This window comes from Erithacus rubecula, assembly GCF_903797595.1.
Source record: "Erithacus rubecula genome assembly, chromosome: 16".
Lineage (NCBI taxonomy): Eukaryota > Metazoa > Chordata > Aves > Passeriformes > Muscicapidae > Erithacus > Erithacus rubecula.
In genome coordinates this window covers 7327415-7353028 of record NC_136668.1, presented here as the reverse complement: position 1 = coordinate 7353028, position 25614 = coordinate 7327415, and the positions used below count along the sequence as shown (strand labels likewise).

General features: G+C 42.6%; 1 protein-coding gene across 2 annotated transcripts; it reads left to right on the top strand.

The window, feature by feature from the left end:
• Positions 1-942: 942 nt before the first annotated feature.
• On the top strand, positions 943-25534 carry LOC306808814 (organic cation/carnitine transporter 2-like). Of its 2 annotated transcripts, none has more exons than XR_013776108.1 (10): positions 943-1445; positions 9725-9828; positions 12327-12481; positions 13820-13991; positions 14958-15084; positions 18488-18588; positions 21378-21602; positions 22813-22995; positions 23407-23542; positions 24095-25534. XR_013776108.1 is itself a non-coding variant. In XM_079319794.1 (10 exons), exons 1-10 carry the CDS (start codon positions 1053-1055, stop codon positions 24180-24182), a joined length of 1674 nt encoding a protein of 557 aa, XP_079175920.1. In that variant the 5' UTR covers positions 944-1052; the 3' UTR covers positions 24183-25534. The 2 variants fall into 2 exon arrangements, 1 of the variants encoding a protein (XP_079175920.1); XM_079319794.1 differs by having other exon boundaries at positions 944-1445; positions 21378-21592.
• Positions 25535-25614: the final 80 nt, after the last annotated feature.

The window sequence follows — 25614 nt, the reverse complement described above, 5'->3', positions numbered from 1 at the left end:
ACTTGAAAATGTGACATTAGCCTTATGATGAGCAAGACCAAATTTCTGCAGTGATAAAATCCAGCTTTTGAACTGACATCTGTGGGACTCTGTGAACTTCCTGACAGTGCCACTAGGTACTGAGCTGGGATTTTGGGCTTAAGATTAGAACACGATTTATTAAATTTATTATTTGTCAAGCATGTAGTAGGCATTGCCTGAGAAAACAGTGTCAGGATCAGGAAAGCTTTTCTACAGCTTTAGCTGAGCCTGCCGAAGGGACAGTGGCACAGAGCGAGGTGAGGATCCCTTTAACTCCTGAACTTGCAGTGACCGCCCTGCTTTGGTGAGAACAATCCGTGAAGGCTCCTGGCTCGTACATGGCACTGACCCAAGCAAGGTGTTAGTGAAGAGCCCCAGGCAGGTCACACGTGTGGCTTGGAGGCTGCAGGGAGCCCGATTGTCGCTCGGTGGGAATGGGCTGCCCTGGGAAGCGGTGGAGTCACTGACGGGACGTGGCACTCGGTGACATGATGTAAGTTAAAAGATGCTTCGGAGGCGATGATCTGCGAGGTCCTTTCCAACGTCATTGACTATAATTCATTTTCACCCTGTTTTTTTTAATTATTTGGGTATTAAATACAAGATGCGATGCCTGTATTAATGCCCGTTCAAGTCACGGAGGGCAGCGGAGCTGTGCCCCTGGCCTGGGAGCGGCAGGCCCGGAGCGCCGAGGGCCGGGACCAGCGGGCTCCGGGGCCATCTGCAGCCCGTGTGTGACAGCGACAGTGACAGCGACAGTGACAGCGACAGTGACAGCGACAGTGACAGTGACAGTGACACCGACACCGCCACCGTCCCCGCCGCCGGCCCCGCCCGACCGGGCCCCCGCCACGCCCCCGCCCGCAGCTCCGGGCCCGCCCCCGCCGGGCCGGCGCCACCTGCGCGGGGCTCGGCCCGCAAGCCCCGCCCCCGGCCCGGCCCATGGCGCTGGGCCGCGCGGAGCGGGCCGGCCGCTTCCTGCCCGCGCCACACCGCCCCGCGGGCAGCGCCGGCCGCAGCTCGGCCGCGCCATGCGCGACTACGATGCGGCCACCGCCTTCCTGGGCAAGTGGGGACGCTTCCAGCGCCTCGTCTTCTTTCTGCTCAGCGCCAGCATCATTCCCAATGGCTTCAACGGCCTGTCCATCGTGTTCCTGGCCGGCACTCCCGAGCACCGGTGCGTCGTGCCCCACGGGGCCAACCTGAGCGGCGAGTGGCGCAACGCCAGCATCCCGCTGGAGCTGCGGGGCGGGCAGGAGGCGCCGAGCCGCTGCCGCCGCTACCGCCTGGCCGCGCTCGCCAACTTCTCGGCGCTGGGGCTGCGACCCGGCTCCGACGTGGAGCTGGAGGCGCTGGAGCAGGAGCCGTGCCTGGACGGCTGGGAGTACAGCCGCGATGTCTATCACTCCACCATCGTCACCGAGGTGCGCGGGAGGGGCTCGGGGGCAGCCCGGGGTCCGGGGGGAGCCCCGGGGTTATCGCCGTACCGGCACAGCGCCGCCGCGCTCCGGGGTTTGTGCCGGCACATTGACCTGCTGTTACACATGACATGCCGAGTTTATCTTGAGGTCTTCTGTTCGCTTTCGTTTGCATAAGAAAGAGGAAGGAAATTTTTGTAGTGGGGTGGTGAGGCGCTGGAGCAGGTTGCCCCGGGAGGTTGTGGAGCCCCGGTGTTCAAGGCCAGGTTGGATAAGGCCTTGAGCAACCTGGTCTGGTGGGGGAGTCCCTGCCCGTGGCAACGACTAGATGATCTTTAAGGTCTATCCCAATCCCTTAACGTTCTTTGTTTCTGTAATGAGCTTCCAAGTGCAGCGAAAGTGTTTCCTTACACAGCGAAACTGGTCACTGTGTAAATGCTTCTTGGTTCATCAGGTATCTGTGCAAGGGGCTGGAGCATGGTGAGCACTGGATTCAGCATGCTTGGTGTGACAGAGATGACGGTGAACTCTGGAGATAACAGCATTTGTTTTCTTTCTTTAAAAAAATAAACGTGGTACAACTCATAGAATCACAGTGGTTTAGCTTGGAAGGGGCCTTAAGGAACAGCTAGTTCCAACCTCCTGGCATGGGCAGGAACACCTTCCACTAGACCAGGTTGTTCCAAGCCCTGTCCAACCTTGCCTTGAACTCTTGTAGGGATGGGACGCTGATAGCTTCTCTGGGCAGCCTGTGCCAATGTGTCACCATTCTCACAGTTTAGAGTCATCCTGAGTTGTCCAAAATGCATGGGTTGGGGAGCCCTGTTTTGATGCTTTGTTCAAAGGACCCTGAGCTTTGCCCTGTGCCCACAGTGCCTCTGCTTTGGTCTCTGTGCTCACCTGCTGGGATAGGTCATGGTTTTGTCTGTGCAGGTATACCACTTGAATCAAGTCTGGGCTGTGGGCAACCAGCCAAAGGTGAAGCTGTGCTGATTGTCACTCAGGTTTCAGAAGAAAACTGTCCAGACCCACAAAGGCAGGTTGACTTACGAAGCAAGGAAATGGATTTTGAGAAGTACTTTTGAGGAATACTTGAATTTCAGTACAAGTATAGGCCTTTTTCAGAAGTCTTGCAAAGTTTGTACAGTCCCATTGCCTGGACATGAGTTTTATGAAGCTAGAACTCCATAAAAAATTCTGCCATGATTTCTCGCTTTGCAAATTGGGTTGTGATCCGTGTTTGGGTAGTGATGGGTGTGAGTACCAAATGACCATAAGCTGATCTGGGCACAGAGGACTGAGGTGACTTGGGGAACATGGAAGAAGAGCCATAGCAGCACAAGGGAGGATTGGAAACTCAGTCAAGAGTTTGAATGATTCTGTCAAGCAGTTCAAGGCACTGCCTCATCTGTTTCTAAAGAATTGCTGTCTTCCTCGAGAGGAAAGCTGCTCAGAATTTCTCAGCTCCAGTCCACGCTGAAATGCACTGTTGTGAAAGGCTGAGCACTCTCAGGGTGGTGTAAGGCACCTTTTGGCATCTTCTCAGGCAGGCCCCTTTCACAGGCAGACACACACTGTTGCTCTGAGTGCTGTGCTGGGATGGTTTTCCTGGCTTACATTTGGTGCTTTGTCTTTAGAGCTTCACTCAGCTTTGGCTTGATGTTAATTAAAATGTCTTGAGGTATTGGAGTATCATCAAGGAGTCCTACAGTCTATAGGAAAAGGGAGCTGCTCAGGCAGTGCAGACTCCCCAGCCCTGTGTGACTTGGCAGATGTCCCGTGTCCGTGGGAGGCAATGTTTGTCTGCCCAGGCATCGTGCACTGAGGCAGCATTTTTTTCTCCTCTAATATTAATGCTTCTGAGGGAGTTTTGCAAGAGCTGTGACCTTTCACACACTTACAGGTTTTCAGTGTTTAACTTGTTTAATTTCTTGTCTTGGTGGCACTGCTTTTATGATTAACTAATCTTGTGTTTAGTTGCATATCCCTAACTTGTTGAATAATCATGAGGACCTTTGTCCCAGATTTCCATAGCTGACACTGGAAAGGGGGAGGGGATTTTTTTTTTTTTAAAGAAAGGTTTTTGCTGAATCTCTCATGACTTTAGAGAAACCTTATTTATGGTTCTGCTTTTCAGGGGAAACTTAAAACAGTAAGTTCTCTCCCACTTGAAGAGAGACTTTCTTTTCTCACAGACTGACAACAGAAGGTTGTTATTAACCAGTCTGCAGTATTTAACCAGCTCCAATGTAACAAAATCCCTTTCTGTCTTTTACTTTTTGAAATGCTGTAGCTCAGGGCATAAGAATGGCTTTATTTTGGCCCAAGAACCCAACTGTGTCATTCTAATTTCTCCATTAGTCCTGTAAAAAATTAGTTTAGGAGTAGTGAAAGTTCATGCATGGTAGTAAAAGGACTAAACAGGGCGTAATTAAGGGAAAAGATTAGCTTCTGCCAGTCATGGCTGTTATGGGGCTATACAGAATAACTGGGAGTAGAATTGAGAAGTGAGTTAAGGGCATGAGTGCACTAGAAATATGATATAATGAGGTGTTAGATGATACATCAGTCGCAACATTTTAATTCATACAGGGGTAATTCTTAAACAGTGAACCACAAACAGATGCTGAGTTTTGGATACACTGATTCATCCTCAGCTTCTAAAAAGGAGTTGTATTGTTCATCAGTTTGAAATGGGTGCAGGTGGTGTATGCCACATTTGCATGGTTTGTGTCTATTTTGCTATTGGCAAACTTTAGGGCCTGTTAGTTTTTGCAGAGGAAGGATGCACGTGGTGGGAATTGCCTGGTGTCTGGAGGCTTAGTGCAGGGCTGGTACTGCATCCTGTGTGGGTGTTCAGAGAGGAGGCCCAGAGGGTTCCATTCTCTGCACCCCAGGGATTCAGGTGCCCTGCTGTGCTGTCAGACCACAGTCCCTGGAGATGAGTGGAGATGATGTTCACCCTGTTGGAAGACAAAGGGATGTGTTGTTTCACTCTGCCAAAATAAAAACACAAGCTTGTGCTAGACGTTCTAGTTTATAGAGTCATAGAATCACAGAATGGTTTGGGTTGAGAGGGACCTTAAAGATCATCTACTTCCAACTCCCTTGGCGTGGACAGGCACACCTTCCCACACTAGACCAGACTGTTGCAGGTGTGGAGCCAGCAGCTGAATTGTAAATTAACCCTGTGTCATCCAGGTCCTGCTCTCACCTAACTCTTCATTAATGTTAGTCACCTCCATTATTTATCATCGTTTAAAAACAGGTGCTGATTTTTTATTGTTGTAGGTTAATATCTGCTTATCTTTGTGGCTGAAGTTTTCATAGCCTTAACTTTGCAGCCCCAGGAGCTGAAAAAGCTTTTTGCAGTTTTACAAAAGCTTGGTATTACTAGTCTTGTCAGAAGAAGGAAAAGAAACTGTGGTTTTCATTTCATAAGTAAATACAAATGTCTGACAGATATACAAAGATATTTTTTAAGTGCTGGGTTTTTCAAGTTGTGATTTAAAAAGCACATAATGCAGTAGTGTTCAGAATTGTACAAAGAACAGGTAGCACAATATAATGTGAGATTAGTATTGTTCAAGAGTAATGGGCCTGCAGTTGATATTGTTAAATGGAAACACTGGTGTTTTAGAGGTACTACAGACAGTTAGTGACAAGGTAAAATTCCCTTTATGTTGCCTTTTAAATTCAAACTCACCTCAGGTGATGACAGTACCCTCTTTCATTTTCCTTTCTCGTGGTGTATTGGGAACTGTTCTGTTTCTGCACTGGAATTGTAAAATATTTGGTAATTTCCTTCCTGTTCTATGCAATTTTTATCTCTGTGGAAATGTAAAACAACTAGAGGAGGGAAAATTAAGCAGAATGTTTCTTGAAAAAGACCAAGGAAAACTTCTGTTTGCTTTAGATAATAAGTGTCAATGTAACATCTAGACCTTCTAAGTATTTGGAATATACAAATGTGTTTTTAGAGGAAAGGGTGTTTAATAACCTTCACTGCTCTCAAGGAAGCAGAGAATACTTGTATGGATATAAACAAAATCAGATTCAAAGGTTGCCACTTGCTTATGAGACTGAGATTTTTTGAAGAACCTGCCTCTACTTGCTGAGAGAAGCAAATGGAAGGAGGGAATACAGGGTACTGGCCTAGCTTCAAAAAGTCTTGCTAACATGTTAATTTTTTAAAAAAAATATTAATATATGGAACTAGCCACTTAATTTTTTAATTATCCATGTTATTCTCAGCAAGACAGGAAAAGAGCTTAAAAAAATAAAGGAATGCAAAGACACAGTATCTTGTAAAAATTGTTTTGCTTATCAGGCTTTTCCTTGTAGGACAGCAGTATAACTGGGTGTGGCTCTTGAAGTTTTGTATTTGTCACAGTCCAGCTTTGTTTAGGGTTCTTGTCATGGCATTAGGGAAGGGTCTTGAGTTTGTGGGAGGGAGGAGATCTGATGGAGTAGTTTATAGAGTTTTTGTTCTTCTCAGTTTTGTCACTGGGCTTGGTTTTCTAGCAAGGGATTTGGAGACATGGTTCTAGGCAGCTGGCATGTAGGAGATTAAGCAGAATTTGGACAGTGCTGTCCTAGAAGGCTGTGTAAGTGATGGCTGTTAAGTGCCTGGGGCTTTTTAATACTCGGGGCCCCAGACCTGTGCTTGAGAAGCAACTGCTTCAGTCCCTCTCCTTTTTGGTCCCCCTGCCTTTTAACCCAAGCTGTCCACATTCCTGGCCATCTCCATAGCCTGTCCTCTTTCTCCCTTCCCCAACTCCTGGCTGTCTTCACCAGTGACTGGCATCAGCCAAGAGTCTCCTTAGGGAGGTGCACGGGCACACCTTGGCTTATGCTGGGTGTGAGGCTGCTGAAAGGCATCACCCCAGCCTGATGTGAATTGCCTGGGAAGCAGAAAAATCACAAATTGTCTATAGGATGAGTAAGAAGATTAGGACATCCTCTGTTGCAGTTTGAATTTAAGTCATAACAAAATAGATCAAGAATGCTCTGTTCCATTGCATACCAGTTGAGCAGCTCGTTGCTTCACATCAGCAGCTGCTCTTTGAGAACATAGTGGAAATGTTTTTCTCCTGTTTGAAGCTCAGGTACCTTGCCAAGGTTGACCATATCTTGTTCACAGGATTAGGGGCAAAGGCTCTTAGAGCTAGCAGGCTAGTTCAAAAGATACTAAGAAGTGAAAATAACACATGATTTTAGAGCACTAGGTCATGGTATTCTGTGTCCAAACAGCACTGCCAGCAGCAGGGTTTAATTAGTAACTACTCCTGGGACACTTGCTCTTTGCTGTGCTGATCTTCTAGCAGTGATACCTTGGTGACTTCCTCTTGGATAAAGTGCAGTTGAGGGAAGGGTATGGTTGCAAAATGGTTCTGGAAGGATGATGCCATCATCACTGACAAGCAATATAATAAACCTCAAAGGTGTGTCATTAATAAGTTAAAGACTTTGGCATTTATTTACTGGGTCAAAGGGTAGCAGACCTTAAAATCCCTTTGTTCTAATTGTTGTGCTTCTGTGGAGTCTGTAAATAACTGGTATTGTACAACCAAGGTAGTTCTACTTTGGAAATTTGATGTTGAAGTTCACTTTGGTGCCTAGTTCAAGTGATCTTCAGCATGACAGCTCCTCACTGTGCTTAAACAGTGAGAGGCCAGAAAAACAAGCTGGTAATCATTGCCACATTTTAATGCCCAGTATGTTTCCCCCTGCCAATGCAAGAAGGTTTTGGCAGAGCTGTACTAAACATTTTAATACCCTGAACTTTTCCAAGAAAGGTCTCCACCTCGGTGATCTGACGAAAATGTTTGTTATGGGACACGAGCATGCCAGTGTCTGTAAATGCAAGTGTTGTGCAAGCCTTGTGCCAAAGTGCAGGGTGTAGGACAGATGAATAGAGATGGGGGACTCAGAGGCACAGGGTGACCCACTGGACAGTAATCACCTATTTATAATGATAGACTAATCACCAGGATAGATTTTAGTTCTATTGTTGAGGCTATCTGACTGCAGTAGTTGATACAAAGATAACTTTTTTTGAGTAGACAAGTCTTTATAACAGCAGGATTTGTATTTGTGGTGTTTGTTTCTCTGGTAGGTGTTATCATATAAAGGCATGTGATAACCACTGAGACCTTTGGCCTGTATAAATTATAAACTTGATAGCAGTCATAGTATTTCCAAGTTGCAGGTATATTTTACTGAAGCTTCCTAGCTGGCTTAGCCTCTGTGATCATGACAGAAAGGCTCAAGCTTTCTTTAGTCTGTAATAAATTATAGCTTTTGTTGAATAATATAGTTTTAACTATAAATGTTAATTATAGTTCATAATCTAAGAGATGTTGATAACTATAGTAAGTTCAATTCCTTACCATGAGTGGGATACATTTGTTAACACATTAGTAGGGTGAAGTTCTGGAAGGAACTTCTGTAATGATGCCTAATTGGGGTGTGCTGGAGCACTGCCTGGAGTGTTGGTACCTGAGCCTCAGGTGCTGTAAGGCTGGAAAGGCCTGGGGGGAAATGTTGAGGGTTATGAAACCTGGTAGAAGGAGAGATTTTTCAGACATAAAAGCACAAACAGGTTTATCAATGCAGAGGTTATGAAGTGACCTGAATACAGTTACAAATTGGGAAAAAGTGCATATTGACCTTTAAAATAATAATTGTGGTGACTGTCTTAAAAGATAATATAAGGGCTGGCAGATAAAGTTAGACAGCTGATGAGAGTGTAGACTGTATGAATGACCATAATTCATCTCTGGAACAGTTTCCAGTTCTAATTCAAAACTGGATGCTATTCCATTAAATAAGTGATGGCCCAGTTGCATTTTTACATGGGAATCTGGCAGTGGAAGGCCATTGCTGGTGTTGTTCATTCTGTGCATAGTTTTAAGTGATCCTCCAGCCTTAAAACATGGACTAGGATGTAGTTATGGGGTGGCTGTTAACAGGCTGTGAGATTACTGGAGATTGCTTATTGCTGAGGAGATGGGGCTGGCAGACAGTGAGACACCAGCATTGCCACGTGGGGGACTGTGGATGAGATGGATGGGGGAGCTGGAACACAGCAACTGCTCTGTGTTTATTGTGAAGCAGATCAAAGCATTGAAGGGTGTTCCCTACTTGAAAAAACTATACTGAATTATTTGTAATTGGGAGACAAGGAGGATTAACTATTTAAATCAGGGTGAATATTTTCATTTTGGCCTTTTTAATAGAGATTAAAACCTAAAATTTTCCATTGCTAAAACATTAGAAGGGGCCTTGAGGTGGGGCTGTTTGAATAACTAAGCTCAGGAGGGTTTGGTCTCACATCAGAAGCATCTGCTGCCTTCCAGTTCCTCTCCTGCAGGGCTGCAGCACCTGCCCTCTGGCAGCAGGTACTGGCAGAGCTCTGGGAAACTGGCTTTATGGCCTCCAGTCACAGCATAGCTCTGAAGGAGGGGTTGAGGGATCCCTGCTGGGTTTTGTCCTTTCTTCTAATATTTACACACCCAGATAACCAAAATAAAACTAAAAGTCTTTTAATAATAGTTGTTTATGTAGATGGAAAAATAACACGAGTGCTGTTTCAAAAACATCTGAGCTGGGTAGGGTCTTGAAAACTATTGAAGACTTTATTTAGTAAATATTTTCTTTTGTTCTCAATTTTTGTTTTAATTTTGGAAATCTTTGTTAGGTGTATATTTCAATTTGTATTTCAAAGATTCTAATTGAGGTTAGATTCCCAGTGAAGAATGAGCAGTCTCTTGTCTCTCAAAACCGTATTAGAATGTAACAAAGAGGCTTTTTCTTTCTCTGTTGTTGTTTCTATGGTTCTATTTTTATTAAATTTTTATTAAATTAGGAATGTGAATTTTTGATGGGAAACATTACTATATGGAGGGAAATCAGGTTTGAGAGCTATTTGTAAGGTGACAAGGAGGAGTGGCTTCATACTGACAGAGGGCAGGGTTATATTGGATATTAGGAATGAATTCTTGCCTGTGAGGGTGGGGAGGTCCTGGCACAAGGTGCCCAGAGCAGCTGTGGCTGCCCCATCCCTGGAAGTGTCCAAGGCCAGGCTGGATGGGGCTTGGAGCAGCCTGGGATAGTGGAAGGTGTCTCTGCCCATGGCAGGGGTTGGATTGAGATTAAGGTCCCTTACAGCCCAAACTATTCTGTAATTCTGTTCTCACTCCTTGCAAACCCAGCTCAGCTGAGTTTAGGAGGGAGGGGAAATCCTGTTTATTAAAAGACTTTCCAATTCTCTCTCCCTGCAGTGGAATCTCGTTTGTGCCAACGACTGGAAGGGACCCCTGAGCACCTCCCTGTTCTTTGTGGGTGTCCTGCTGGGATCTTTCATCTCAGGACAGCTCTCAGACAAGTAAAGTATATACACCAGAGCTGCTCTCTCTTTGATGCTCATTTGTAGGCATTTCTTGTATGTCAGCTTTCCTACTACTGTCTTTCTGCAGCTACTAACATGTCTTTGTTCTGTGACTGGCTAACCTGAGTGTACACAGAGTGTGTAGAGAAATGTGCTGAAATAGAACTGAATTTTAAAACATTGTTAGTAGGTGTTATTCACATCTGTTTCTTGCAACCAAATCACTGCAGTAAACTGTTTGGGTTTTTTTATGCCAGTAAACAGGTGTAGGAGATAAGTTTTGCCTGGAAAAATCTGATAAATGACATTCTCTTCTATTTATTTTGGATTCTGTTCAGAGTGATCCCTGAGGCTTGTTCTCTTTTTTTTTTTTTTTTTTTTTTTTTTTGGTCAAATTGGGATTTTTCATCTAATAAACAGCTATAGCTGCTGTTTCTCATCATCAAATACAGCATTTAAGTCCAATGATCTGTGTTTGTGGAAGCATAAATGCTGATCAGCTGTACTCCAGAGAAGCAATTCTTGTTAATCAGTACAAACATTAAAAAAAAAAAGAAGACATCATTATTTTTTGTGATGCCAACAGTTGTTGGCTCAGTTTTTCTGATTCTCTCCCTGGAATTTTTTGTGCAATGCATTGTGTGCTGTCCTCTGGATTCCCTGAGAGCAGTATGTGGTCTCTAATTTGCTGATACTTGCAAAGTTTCTGTTTCATTGAAACATAATTTTGTGGCATCATTTAGGGCCTTTCCATAGTTTCCTGCCTATCAGGTTAGACCAGTCTCAAGCTTAGAGACAGCAATCTTTAAAAATTAACCAGGCCTCGTGTACTTCTCTCCAAAGATATATGCAATGTTTTTTCTCCCAAAAAATCCCTGGGCAGGCCAGTGTTTGCTCTCTTTGTGATCCTGCCTTCTGCCTTGTTCCTCCCCTCTCAATCCAGCTCTTTCCCACTGCACAGCCTTCACACCCCAGTCACTTCACTCTTGTTTGCAAGTGTGAGCTCCAGCAGTTTCTCCCTTCCAGCTCCTCAGGCATCTGTGTTAGGAAGTCATCACTAATGAGCTCCAGAAACCTCCTGGGTTTTGTCCTTTCAGCATGTCCTGGATTGTTCAGAGCCCTTATGCTGGCTGGTGCCTTTGGACATGAGGAGGTTTCCTGTGGTGCTCTGCAGCAGATTTTTTTGTGTTTGCTTTTTTCTGAGCAGTTGGCTGCAGCAAAACCTGCCACCCATGTTGGCCTCCCTGCTAGTCCCAGCTGTGATCTCAGCTGGCTTGTCACTCATCAGAGCTCCATTCTCTTCTGCTGCCTCCCCATGTGAGGAGTGATTCCCCTCCTCACTGGGGGAGTCTCTCCACCCTTTCTTGGTGCTGCTGCTTCAGAAGGTTCAGGTGCTTCCTTCCAAAGAGCCCCTTGTCTGGTACAAGGATCCTGAGTGTCTCCTGTGGTGACTACCCAGCAGGTGAAACTGGAGCTGGTCTGGTGCCTGAATCCATGAGCTTCCTACCTTCACATTCCTGGAAGTCTCCTGCTGCTCCTTGCCATGGTAGCAAAGATCCTCAGCAGGTGCAGGTGAGGAGCCATCAGTGCAGCCCATCCAGCAGCCACTGAAGGACAGCAAGCTCATGGTCAAGAGCTCCTTCCCTCCATGAGGAGAATGCTCCAGCAAGGCTGCCCACAGAGTTCTGCTGCCTGCAATGAGCCTGAGACATGAAGGTTGACAAAATTTTTGGGTGTTTCAAGTAACAGCCTGTTTGTGCATCGTGTCCCACCTGCTGGCCCAACACCAGCAGGGACCTGCAGGTCAGCACGGACTGTGGAGCTGTGAAACCTGCACTCAGCACATCCTGTCCCAGCAGCCTGGGGCTGCCCTGGGCCAGGACACCAGCTACCACTCTTACAGCAGCCTGATGGGTTTAGTTTAATTTCTTTTGTCTTTGATTTTTGGATTTTTAATACTTCATCAGGAGGTCTTCTAGAATCCCTTAATTTTGCTCATTTTTAAACCAAAGGGAATGAAGATTGCTGCATGGGATCACTGACTGCCAATAGCATCTTCCATATCTGGGTTTTACCTCTCTTCCAGAAGTCTTTCTTCTTTTTTTTTAACATCATCTGCCTCATGGACTGTGTGCTCCTTGGAGGAGAGGAAGCATTGGATACTCTTGCAGTTTAAGTAACTTGTTCCTAATGATTTGTTTCACTGCTCATCCTATCAGTAAGAGAGGAATAGTGGTCCAGCACATACTTAAAGACAACTTAACTAGCAGCCCTTGGAATAATAATTTCTCTTGGACAGTGATGTTTTTAATGTGTTTAGAATAGTTGTGCCTGTGTTGCATTTGGTGAACCTCTGCTTTTTGCAGAAGTTTTGTATGTCCTTAAGTATGCATATAAGTAATTTTATTTTTCTGTTTCTGTAGATTCCATTCATGATGTTGTTTAATTATATATTTTTCCCCCTTCTCTTTCTTTTTTTAATCTGTCCATGGAAGGTTTGGCAGGAAGAATGTGCTGTTTGCAACTCTGGCAATGCAGACTGGCTTCAGTTTCATACAGGTCTTCTCTACCAGCTGGGAGATGTTTTCAGTGTTGTTTGTGCTGGTTGGCATGGGACAGATATCTAACTACGTGGCAGCATTTGTTCTTGGTATGAAAGTCCTGCTGGTCACTGCATGTGTCCTTTCATCTTGTGCTTTTCCTGCTCCTTTTCAGTACTGACTTAGGGTTGGTTTGTTTTACCAAGCAACACTGTTAAGAATGTGGCCTCACTGTGCATGAATAACTTCTCTTCTCCCTGGAAACTTCCAGTTGATAGAGATGCAATTTGAACTATGGTTTACCATCCTAAAAAAGGCAAAACCCCAGAAACTGACTGTTTGAAATAAAATCCATTTTCTAGTTGGAGAGATAATACATGTGAGACATGACTTTTTGGGGATTGGAACTAGATGATCTTTAAGGTCCCTTCCAACCCAAACCATTCCATGATTCTATGATTTTTTGGGGATTTCTGATGTCCATTTTGGGGCCTAAATATCTGTTTAATTTAAAAGTTGCAAAAGAACCAAGATAGGTGGAGTGATTTTTATCAAGTCTTCTTTAGACAGCCTATAGTAAAAATTTAAATTACTTTTGCTTTGTATACTTCCAATCTAAGACCATATTTAATCACAAATGTGAATTTCATAAATCTCATTAATCTGAGATTAAAAACAAAAAATAATGTTATTTACCGTGACTTCACTGTCCAAAGTATGAGATGGTGGCAAGAAATTATTTTTGAGCCAAGGAAGGCCAGTTCAGGGGTGAAAGCAGTGCTTAGCTAACCTCACTGCACACAGCCTGCTGCAACTGCTGCCATCCTCTTTGATTTCCATGGAAACAAGAAAGATTGGGGGTTTTTTTGTCTCTTGATTTGCAGGTCCCAAAACATTTCAGAGGAGGGCACTGACCCCTGTTCATGCATTTAATTTCTCTGACAGTAGCCTGGTCATTGTGGCCAGCATGAATTCCACATGTCTACCCCAAGGGACTGTGAGGGTTTTTGGCTAAATAGTCTTTTAGAGGTCATACAGGTTGGAAACTTAGTTTAGTCACCTTTGAATTGTCTGGTCACTCTTCATAAGCTGGAAAGGATTCTGGAGATCAAGCTACAGTTAACTGTTGACAATGTCGGGTGATTTCAGCTCCTCAAGTAAAATGTGAGATTCTAAAAGAATAAAATTACAGAAATATGACCTACATACTGAGCTACAGCAATGCTCTGTGGCCCAGTTCTCATTCTTTTACACATATAATTACCTCCATTGATGTAGTCATAGCATGAAGCAGCTCTGTGGTGCCTCTCTAACTAGACAGCAGAGTGCTATATCCTGCAACTTTGCAGTGCAGTGCATTTCAAAGCCAATTGCTAGGGGTATTTTTATGAAGTTACTTGATTGCTATTAAGTTAAAATGCTGATAATCCCTTTGCTGTTTTGAACAGGCACAGAAATCCTTGGCAAATCAGTCCGTGTGCTGTTCAGCACCCTGGGCGTGTGCATCTTTTACGCATTTGGTTACATGTTGCTGCCTCTGTTTGCTTTCTTCATCCGGGACTGGCGGATGCTGCTGCTGGCTCTCACCCTGCCTGGGCTGCTCTTCATCCCACTCTGGTGGTGAGTGTCACTAACTTGCAAGACTTTAGTCTTTAGAGGGTCCTGTCTGCAGATTTTTAAGATGATGAAGCTAATGAAATTCAGGAATGGGTAGGTGAAGAATGGATGTTGTGTCCTTTACTCTCCTAGTTGTTTAGGTGTCAGTCCATGGCATTGTATGTGGCTAATGACCACTCTTCATTTTCTATAGACTTCTGGAAAATTAAGTCTTGTACATGCAAAGAGCAAAAAAAAGTCTATAAAACTCATACTTCTGCACTGAAGTCCACAGGCTCTTAAGTATAGGTGTGAACTAAGAGCAGAAGGAAAAACCAGTTGTTCTGGGCATTGATAGGATGACACAGATGTGACAAAACTACAAAACAGTACTTGCACAGCTGTGGCGCTTCTGTAATTGTGTGATTTTTGTAATTGTGTGTAATTGTGCTGTGTTTTCTTCTGTAATTGTTAAAATACTACTTTTGAGTGGCATGTAAAGCTGAAATAGTCCACGTGGTGGTGGTGTTCCTTCACTTAGCAGTTGTGGTTTTGCTTCTATCTAGGTTCTTATGCAATCAAATGACTGGAGAATTCTGTTCTCTGACTTGCCTTTCTGTGACAGAATTTACAGTTACTAATTTTATATATGTTAGCCTCTAAGGATATGCTTCTTAACCTACAGCATGCTACTTGTGTTTTCACATTTCTGAATTTTTTAAATTTATCCCATACTTGGAATGTTTGGATTGCTCCTTTTTCTGAGTCACTGCTAATTCCTTCAGCACTTCTGAAATCAATAAGGCCATATTAGTCTGGTCTTGTTCCTTACCCTGGTCTGCTTTTGTAAATCTGATTTCTGTTGTCATTGTGCTAATTCCTGGAAGATGTGGCACGTTTGGAGATTTTCCTGCCTGGAACAATGTGTTGGTGCCTTCAGCAGGGCTTTCTATGGAAATACAGCCTTGTTATTCTGAACCTTCTCTGCAGGGTCATTCCAGAGTCTCCTCGGTGGCTGATCTCCCAGGGGAGGTTTCAGGAGGCAGAAGACATAATCCGAAAAGCTGCAAAAACTAATGGCATTGCAGCCCCAGATGTAATACTTGACCCTACTGAGGTAAGACTTGTTTAGCAGTCCAAGTCTGGTTGCTTGTTTGCTGGACTTTACATAAAGCAATTAATTCCATACAGATGAATGCAGTTATGCCTGCACTGCTTTATGAGCTTCTCAAGTGGGTGAAAGATCATAGTTTTCTGCTGGAAAGTACAATACTCTTTCCCTTCAATGAAATTTGCAGAGCCTTTGGTCCCATTCCCATGGGAATGCCAGCATGCATTCTAATGCAAACATCTTTTTCATCCAGTTTACAGCCACCCTTTTTCCTTTTAAACTCTGTTTTTCAGGGGAGGATAATAAATTTGAGGTACCTGTTGCTTAGTGATTTAAATATTTGCACCAAGCAGATTTTGTGCTTATTCAGTCTATAATATAACTCTGTGTAAGTCTAACAGAGGGCTAATCCTGGCCACTGACATTGGAAATACTGTCATTCTAGTTCATAGTCAACTTCAATTTCTAATCCATCAAGGATTGACTCTGCTGGACATGGTGGAAACTTCCAGCAGCTTCCCACATGAGCCATCTTTGTAGCTCTCCCAGGCCATGCCAAACCAATACAGTCATTGAAGTGAAAATACATATAATGTAGGAGTATAATATTTGCTTTACAGCACCTCTGTTCTGGGCTAAGGAGAATAAGAAGCCATTGAGCTGTAGGTGTTTGCTACTGAGATTAAAACATCTTCCCTTGTATTGAAGTCAGCTGAGGTGCAGACAAAGCTTGTTTGTCCAGACTTATTAGTAGATAGTAGGGCAAGCATCCTGGTCTTACTGGAACAGAGTAAGAATGCCAAGAAAATACACTCCTTCTGATACCTCTTCCTTGGGATCTTTGTTACAATACATCTTTTTCTTCTCCTTCTTTCATGTAGCCATGAAAACTCATCTGTTGCCAGTGCTGCAGCAGCAGAACAGAAAATAAACTCTGGCTCCAACATCTGTCTAAGATCACTGTTCCTGGAATCTTCTGTCTTGTTCTTAGACAGAAATAGTGATGTGTTTTCTGTCTCTGAATGGGGTGGGATAGTGAAGGAGCAGAAGGCAGGGGCAAGAGTAGGGATTTTGTCCCAGGAAATGCTGGACAAGGGGAAATGCTGATGTTGCAGCAGAGTGAGCTGGAGAATGTGATGTGTATTTACAGATATTAGCACATCAGCTTTCAAAAACATACTGACTTTCTGACCATCAAAGGAAAATGAACTTGATAAACATGCAGAGCTCATATCTCTTTGCTTTCTAAGGTAAAAGTAGTATTGTGGCCAAAAGATCTGTGCAAAACTTCTCTGCATCAGCAGAGTATTTACGCTGTTCTTGTGTCTGCTATCTGAAGAGCTGGAAAGCAGAAGGCTTACAGCCTCTGGAGGGTTTAGGGAGCATGTTTATGCTGCAGAGATGTTCTGAGAAATCTGTCTGACCCTTTGCCCTCCTGCATTTGGAATGTGTGTTTTGGATGGAGGAGCCACCCAAACCTGTGCAGCTGGAGAGCAGTGATTTTGAATCAAGAGATTTCAATCCAGTTGAGGTTCAGCAGGTGCCAAATCACCAGCTGCCAAGCACAAATAAGGCCTGGTTGGTTAAGAGGGGGTAGAAATGTTTAGATGATAAGTTTAATTTCAAACTGTCATTTTGGTTTCCCTGCCTGTTTCTCATAGCTTCTTGTTTGAGCCTGTCCTGGTAAAGATTATGTTGTCTGCTTATCAAGCTTTTACAAGGCAAGGACCCTTTTTCTCATCAACTGACTCTGAATTTTTCTCTTCCTGGTTTTGTTTTATGGTTTGCTTGTTTCTTCTTTGTTTGTTTTTTTTTATTTTGTTTTTTTTTCTTCTTGCTTCTTGGCAACAAATAGTGGCAGAACTGGAGAATACTTAGGGAAGATCACGTGATTTATGAGAAAGGGCTATGGGCTGTGAAGTGACTACAGTTTGTGTGATACAAGTTTGGCTTCAGGCAGAGTGAAAGCTATCAAAGGTAAAGGACTGTTTGCCTTTTGTAGAAAATGGGATTTATGAAAGCAAGTACACAGAAATTTGGTGTACACCAGATTGCTATTTCATTATCCAGATCTTCAGAACCACCTATCACTTGTAAAGAATTTTCAAGGTATTGCAGAGGTTAGAGAAACTCCAAGTTGTTTTATCAGAGCTGGTAGTTTTAATCAATGGAATTTGTCCTCTTAAATCACGTTTTCCATATTTTTAAAAGTCTTTCCCTTAGTACCCTTCTTTAGGAGTCTAAATAATGTCCTAATTAAAAAAAAATAATTCTTTCTTTTTTTACAGTCTTACCAAGCACAAAACTTGTTCTCATACTTTATGGATGAATACCCTTGCATTGTTTACATGGAAGTGATTTTATGTTAAGGGGCTGGAAAGTTTAATGAGGAAGGGAGATGTATGTTGTCTTTTTGTTTATATTCTTAGAAGATAATCTCAAAAATGGACTAGATAATGATGGGCACTCTTCAGCTCATTACCCAGTTTGTCTCAGTTTATATACATTACTCTTAGGTCCAGCTTGAGTAGTCATTTACTAACTCTGCCCTGCTGCAGTTTATTGCAGCAATTCTTATTAATTGTTGCTGTGTCTACAATGGACTTGAAGGACAGTTTATCACTTTTTTTTTCCTGGTATTTGAAGACTGTTCTGTGTCATTTAAGATGTCCTTGGTCTTCTGGCCCTTAGATTAAAGACACACTCTGCTTTTTTTCAAATGTCTCACCATTCTTGTTGCTCTCTTCTAGTCTGAGTGCAGTTGATAGCCTGATTCTCCAGGTGCAGTGCTCAAAATTGGTTGCAATAACCCTTCCAATAGTGAAATATAAATAGTGAATTAATGCTGTTGCTTTTTAATTCAAGTAACAAAAAGCAGTTGTTCTGTGAAGCTTCAGGCAAAGAAAATTATTACTATAGAATCATAGAACGTGCTGAGCTGGAAGGGACCCACACAGATCATCAAATCCAACTCCTGGCCCTGCACAAGACACCCTAAGAGTCACACCATTTGCCTGAGAGCATTGTCCAGATGCCTCCTGGGCTCTCTCAGGCTTGATGCTGTGACCACTTCCCTATAGGGAAGTTCCAGTGCCCAGCCACCCTCTGGGTGAAGAGCCTCTTTGACACCCAACAGAAATGTTCCCTGACTCAGCTTCATGCAGTTTCCTTGAGTCCTGTCACTGGTCATGAGAGTTAAGGGTTTCAGTCTAAAGTGACTTTAAATAAGAGAGGAGCTTCTACTTTCACAAGTAGTTGGCTTTTACATATGTTTTATTAGAAGTCAGGCATCTGTTTCAGCAAATCAAAATTCTGAAGTATAAGTTGGTGGTAGGACTTAGTTTCATAACAATTATTTTTACAGGAATTTAAAGTTCCCATGTTTTGTTTGTTGTTTGCTCTTTTGCAGCTACAAGATGTGAATTCCCAGAAGCAGCAGACATACACCATTTTGGATCTAATGAAAACCCGAAATATCCTAACTATCACAATTATGTCAGTGCTTCTTTGGTAAGCAGGCATATTCAGGAGTATGTAGCTTTAAATACTAAAGTATTCTGAAGAGATACAGACAAAAGCAGCTCAAAAATCAATGACTAGCTGGCTGAAACAACAAAATTCTGGTTACATAGGTTCTTCATTTTGGTGACAGTGTAGAAACACATCTAGGTTGGTGTTCCTTTCTGAAACAGGCTTATCCTCAACTGAGCAAGAATCTGATCAGCTGGCAGTGGATGTGTGGGAATGCTGCCTGATCCTGGGCCTTGGGCAATGCTCTTGTGACTGTAACAGTCTTTTTAGAGCAATGAGTTGTGCCCTACCCCCAATCAGAGAACTTTTGCCCAGGGATCTGAACATGATGCCTTACTTAGAGGAGAATCTTTCAATTTCCTTTGTATTGGCTCTTCAAGGGATAATGCTGCCTTTTAGCTTCTCATCTGAGATTCCCCTGTATTTTCCTGCTGTCTGCTTTGTCTACTTGTCATCTTCATCTTGGTTTTATCTAGCTGAAGCCATACTTTATTCTCAATTTGATGAAATGGTTGGGTTATTTTTCTTTACTAGAAATCTCAGTAAAGCTGTAAACAGAGGGTAACTTACAACCTGCCAGAGGTTGTACAGGTGTGGTTTAATTAGTGCATGTACCTAGTGACCAAACCAAGAAGATCCCTCAAGTGCTTGAGAGCCAACTAAGTCTATATACTGTCTTTTTGAACAATGTTCCTGTGCCTTAGTGAGGCAGAGCCTCGGCGTTCAATCCACTGACCTGCCAGCACATTCAAGATGATGTGACATCCTAGGTCAAAGGATGATTTGGCTTTATATTTAAGCCAGATTCTCTGGCCCATCACCAAGCAAAAGGCCACAAACACACTGAGAAGGGAACTTGTCCAAAAACAGCTCAAAAAGAAGAGTAATGTTGGTTCCTTGTAGAAATATCAATAAAGTGTCTATATAATATCTTACTGCTCAAGTCCAGTCACTGCCTTTCATGTTTGGTTGGAAGTGAGGCTGCCCTACTCCTCATCTGCTTGATGTGGGGCAGTAGCTCCTGGGCACTACCAGTTTTGTGTGTGTGGTTGTGGAAATCAAAGGCAAAACCTGTTTGAACAGCATTTCTGGTAGGATGAAACAGCTGAGAGAAACACTGATGTGACAGTATGTAATCCATTCTACTGGATTCAGTAACCCATACTGAAGGGCTTTTTACCAATTCAAAAATCAAGTTTTGTGATAGGCTGGAAGAGTCAATTAGGTACAGTTGACTTGCACAATATTACCTCCTCCTGCAGGAAAGTATTTGTTTGGTTGGGCAATTTTTTCACTATTCTAATTTGTATGTCAATGACCTAATCTCCTTTAAATTAATTTCCCAATATGTAAAGATACAATATCTTGTGCTTCCTCACAGCACATGGTTTTCCAACTCATGGTATGCTGATGGTATAGTCTGTATCATGAATTAAAAGTTCTCACAAAAAAGAGTTATAAAAAAGGATAATTGCAGACAGTAACCTATCACCTTTACATAGTGCTGAGTGTTTTGTTACTTTGATTAAGTAACAGGCTGCTAAACTATTCCCTTTGCAGGGTTTGCACCAGAGATGAAGAAGTTTGGCTTCTTGGCACCCTAGGATCTGTAAATGAAGTTTTCCTACAAAATATATAACCATATTAAGGTTTGCCAATGTAATGAGCTAAGGCAATCTGCTACTAAAAGGGACTTCCAGCATTACAGTTTGTATATAAAAATAACTCCAAGGAGCACAGGGTGTGAAAAGCACTGCAGAAGTACTTCTGAGAAGAATGGCTCAGGGCAGGGTACCACAGCAGCAGGGGATAACTCACAGCTATGTCACTTCATGCCTTCCCAGGTATACTAAGCAGCTTTATTTTAAGTGACTGGACCATGAAGGCTCTTCCAGTATTCGTTGAGGAGGAGGAAGAGCTACTCTTTTGACAGTGGTGCCCTTGGTGCAGTGATTTAGCTCCAGGTTCTGTTATGAGGCAGATGCTGGTGGAGATAAGTTCCAAGTGTTCTGTGCCTCATGTTTGCACCTGAACATGTCCTAATCCACTGCCCATTATTTCCTTATTTACCACGTAATACTTATTGGTAAAGCTTAACCTTCTCTACCTACCCTCTCCCAAGACAGGGCAGAGTTTGTCTCCAAGGAGAGTTGTGTATTTCCTTGGCAGGAAATTAAGAGTGTTCCAGTCACCAAGCTCTGTCCTGATGCACTGACCAGCCCAGGCACCCAGCCATAGCAATGTGATTTGGATGCTGTCCAGCCAGCTTGGAGCATGACAGAGAAAATCATGGGCTATTTATCCTGCCAGGATGCCATACTCCTCCTCTCTGACTTTATACAGAAAGCATGGAGCATAATGACCCAGAAACAATGCTCTCCACCCTGAGCTCCCTGGTAAACATAATGGAAAGCTGCTGTAGGCCTCAGTAAAATACAGTAACTCAGACTTTCAGGTTAAGGCTATAAACTATAGTAATGGCAACTACTCTATTACTGCAGTGTGAATGATCATTGCTTTCCTCCCATGGTGATATATTTTTTATTTGAAATCAAGAGCAGTCTGAAAGATTAAAATTATCCACATGGTTTAATAGTTAACCTGCTGCTTCTGTAGTCAGCACTTCAGCTGCTTCAGAGGTGAACTAGACCACCAGGTGCTGAATTTGCCTTACACAGCCATTTCTTGCTTGATGGAAATGTGAAAGAGGTTCGTGGCAACCTGAGGAAGAAGAGAGATTTGTTTGATGCTGCTGTTGTTTCTTTCAGGATGATAATCTCCGTGGGCTATTTTGGACTTTCTCTTGACACACCTAACTTGCACGGAGACGTGTATGTGAACTGCTTCCTCTCAGCAGTGACTGAAGTCCCAGCCTACATCATTTCCTGGCTGCTGCTGCGCAGCTTCCCCCGGCGCTACTCAATGGCTGCTGCTCTCTTTTTGGGAGGCTGCGTCCTGCTCTTCATCCAGCTGGTGCCTTCACGTATGCAATCGTTAGTTCATCTCACAAATGTACCATGGGTGACCTGCAGTGCTGTGCACGGGGCAGGTGTGCAGGAAAAGTGTCCCAAGGGTCTAAATACAGATACTTGTGTCCTGTCTTTGCCCCTCTTCCTTGGCTCTCAGTGCTGCTGCACAAGGAACTGCCACAACGTGTCATTCAGATACAGTTTGAAAGGTGGATCACTGGCTTTGTGATCTGCTGGGATTAGAGTTGTTGTCCAGTTTTGCCTCTAAACTACATCTCTGACAGGGTATCCTGATAAGGTCCAGCTGTAAAACCAGGTCTAGACCAACCAGAGTTAGTAAGTGGCAGTTACCAAAGGGCTGCAGAACTCACTTCCCAAACAGCTGTTGATGACTTTAGAGCTTGTTTAAAGAGTTACTTTCAATGGAGTCATTGTGGAAGTATTTTTGATCAGTAGAGATGCTTGTACTGAATTAGTGTTGATAGTTAAAATAATGTGTGGATACTGGAAAGGAGGGCCAAGTAGCATTTATTGGATCTCAAACTATATGTATTTTTAGTCCACTTAGATTAATAGGGCTATGGAGATATTACTGATAATAATATTGAATACAGGGGATGTGTTGTTGCATAGGACTCATTCACAAATCAAAGATATACAAAAGAGAGAATGTGCAAGAACTGTCTTGCATATTTTATACAGGTAATATGTGTGCTGCATTCTCAGGTTTGGTGTTTTTTTCCCCTGTTCTTTGAGTCAATTGCACACTGATTTGATCTGTTTTCATTTTCAAATCTTAACTGTTAAGTCAACCCAATGTCATATAATTAAATTATTATAGCTAAGAGTGTTAATGAAACTAAGAATGTAGCTAAGAATGTTAATGAAAAAACAGGTTTTTAGGAAACATAAAATAATTTGTTTCAAATACTTTAATTTGTTGACTTTATTTAAAAGGGATATATGGCAGAGGTCTGGCCCCTGAAACCTGAGAGGATGGCTCTGTTCTCCTTATTTTTCACTCGGTTGGATACCCTCTTCTCAAAAGAAAATGGAAACATTGACTTCTAGTAATTTATAAAACTAAAAAAAAGAACATTGCTTATGTTTGTGAATGTTTACAGGGAAAAAGACACCATTTACTGGAATTAATTAGGCAGGAGTTAACAAACAAATGAGTTAAGGGATACAATGAATTGCAAGAGCCTAAGTTCTTACTGTGTTTGGATTTCAGATATCCGTGCACTGTCCATTCTGCTGGTGATGCTGGGGAAGTTTGGAATCACTTCTGCCTTCTCAATGGTTTATGTTTACACGGCTGAGCTCTACCCAACAGTAGTAAGAAACATGGGAGTTGGAGCAAGTTCCATGGCCTCCAGACTGGGCAGCATCCTCTCCCCTTACTTTGTTTACCTTGGTGAGTTAACAGCTCTGCTGGACAGATGCTCCAGAGACTCAATCCTCTTGCCTCAATAAGGACACTTCTTACAGCTATTTATTTTCACTCTCTTGAGTTCCTACAACCACATTTCTAGTAACATATGCTTTGAATGTCAGGCTGTGGTGGGGGTTGTTTGGTTTTTAGTGAAAGCACAAATCTTGCACAGGTACCTGTACCTTGGTACAAACATTACCACAGAACCACAGAATGGTTTGGATAGGAAGGAACCTTAAAGATCATCTCATTCCACCTCCCTGCCATGGGCAAGGACACCTTTCACTAGGTTACCCCATGCCCTGTCTAACCTGGTCTTGAACACTTCAGAGATGGAGCATCCACAGCTTCCCTGGGCAGTTATCAGACACTTAGAGATGATGCTTTTTCCAGGTGCCTATGATCGATTCTTGCCTTACATCCTGATGGGGAGCCTGACTGTGCTGTCAGGCATTCTCACACTGTTTCTGCCTGAAAGCTATGGCATGCCTCTTCCTGACACCATTGATCAAATGCTGCGGGTGAAAGGGTAAGTGCCACCTGATCTTACACTCCTCTGCTCTGAGGAAGGGACTTGCCTGGGTATGTCAGAGGGTGAGGCTGGTTTTGGCAGCAATGGTAGCACTTTGTTGAAAATACAAAAGCTTAGCTGGAGTCTTAGTCCCTCTTCCCAAGTTAAATGTTCATGTGTACATCTCTCAGCTCCAAATTTATCATTTGACTCTGGTGACTTAATAAAAATACATCAGAGGAATGCATTTTAAAAGTGTGTTGCTTTATCAAGGTATACAGACAAGTTGCAGGTCCTGAAAGTCTCCTAAGTGCTGGGGAAGAGCTGAACTCTTCCAGTTTAGTTGAGCTGATCTAAAAGGCACTGAGAGCATTTGGCCTTTTGCCATGGCTCTGATTGAAGATGGCACATGAGCATAAACATGGTGTGAGAAAGGGACCTTTTGAACTGAAGTCAACAGGATATTAAAACTAGGAGGTTGTAATGTCAGACAGGACTCGGATTTTTTTTTTTTCCTAAGTTCTCTCATCTGTTTTTAAAGACTTTTTTTTTTCTTTCTTCAACCCCCAGATTAGAATACAGGCCTCCATCTAGTAGCACAAGGGATTCCAAGGAGGAAGAAGAAAACCCAGAGATTCTTAAAAGCACAGCTTTTTGATGGAACAGCTCTGTATTTCCTGATGGACTGAAAGTTAAATGGACTTTTCTTCTAAAATTTATTCTAGAAAGGGCTAGTGGTAATACTTTATTTTCTGTAATTTTAACCTTATTTATTAATTTAAACACCATGTTCCTTACATTCTCTTTTTATATGAACATAAATACTCTGTAGCCTTCAATGAGAGTTTTTTAGCCATGGTTGTGTTCATGCAGTAATACACTGGAGCAGAATCTGATCAATCCTTTATAACTTTACACCTATAGTTCAGCTGAAAGATACTTGAAAATTATTTCAAGGGCTGGCAGGGTGCCTGGATTCTTCAGTGAACCTCTTCCAGAGCTAATACTTACATCAAGAGGTAAAAATTGCCTGAAAAAATTGTTCATTGCTTTTGGTTCCTTGACTTCTGTTTCTGGACAGGAAACTTATTTATTATAGTGAAGGTTTATGAGAATGTGCCTCTCTGTGATCTTACTCAAATGACTCTTCATGTGCTGAATTTGTTACCAAATTGAGAAAGATACAAAGAAAGATTTTGAGAATCAATTCTAACCTGATATATTTTAACTCAGCATAGACTGAAAGGATTGTCTTGCATAAAATATTTAGCACTGAAATTTTGTTCACAAAATTAACTTGATTCCAATGCTGGATTTCAACTGTACCTTCTTGGTGAAGTTTACATCTGACCTTGGATGTTGCCTTTCTTTGGGCTGAATTTATTTAAATAATGCAAATTGTTTCACCTGTGTGTAAGGGAGAGGTGTTAGTTTGGGATTCTCCCTTTTCAATGTGTTGTGAAAGTTTAATGTGTAAATTGTTTTAATGTTTTCTGTGCAATTTTTATGATGGAAACAATCGTCCTGTCCTTGTCCTGTGTTTTTCCCACTCATGTACACATGCACACTATTAATATATTTAGGTGTAAATTTTTATGTTAATCATGCCACTGCATTTGACTTCATGGTGGAATGTACTGAGAACAAAATTCAGAATGTATCTCTGATCACTGGTTCTCTATCTTCATATGTCAGCCATATGATTGCTGTGAGGTCTGTTCATTCTAAGTTTCACTTAACTTTTGTAATTACCGAATTGCTTTTCAATTGTCTTAAAAAACCCATAAATCTTGTTGACAGTCTGCCAAGAAATTGTTCCTTGTGCTATGGAAGTCTGGCATTACCTGTGTTTCTTTAGATATACAATATATATGTACACAGTCTCATTTGTGCAGTGCTGGTTACAGTGTGACAAATGTGAGTGGTGAAAGGTTTCTCTCTAATGGCACTTGTGTTTTGTTCTGTCTCCTTAAATTTAGACAATAATAATAAAAAGCCTAAACCTTTGTAGCTTAAACTCTCAGGGTCCTTACTCTACTGCAGTAGCTGGTTGGAGAAGTTTTGCATTTTCCTATGTGGTTTAAATATAC

Bases quoted from the DNA above. Each gene is read 5' to 3' on its own strand.
- LOC306808814 (XM_079319794.1), top strand. From the start codon at position 1,053: ATGCGCGACTACGATGCGGCCACCGCCTTCCTGGGCAAGTGGGGACGC. The intron at 13,992-14,957 runs GTGAGTGTCACT...CCTTCTCTGCAG, and splicing joins CTCTTCATCCCACTCTGGTG to GGTCATTCCAGAGTCTCCTC. The intron at 21,593-22,812 runs GTATGCAATCGT...TTTGGATTTCAG, and splicing joins CATCCAGCTGGTGCCTTCAC to ATATCCGTGCACTGTCCATT.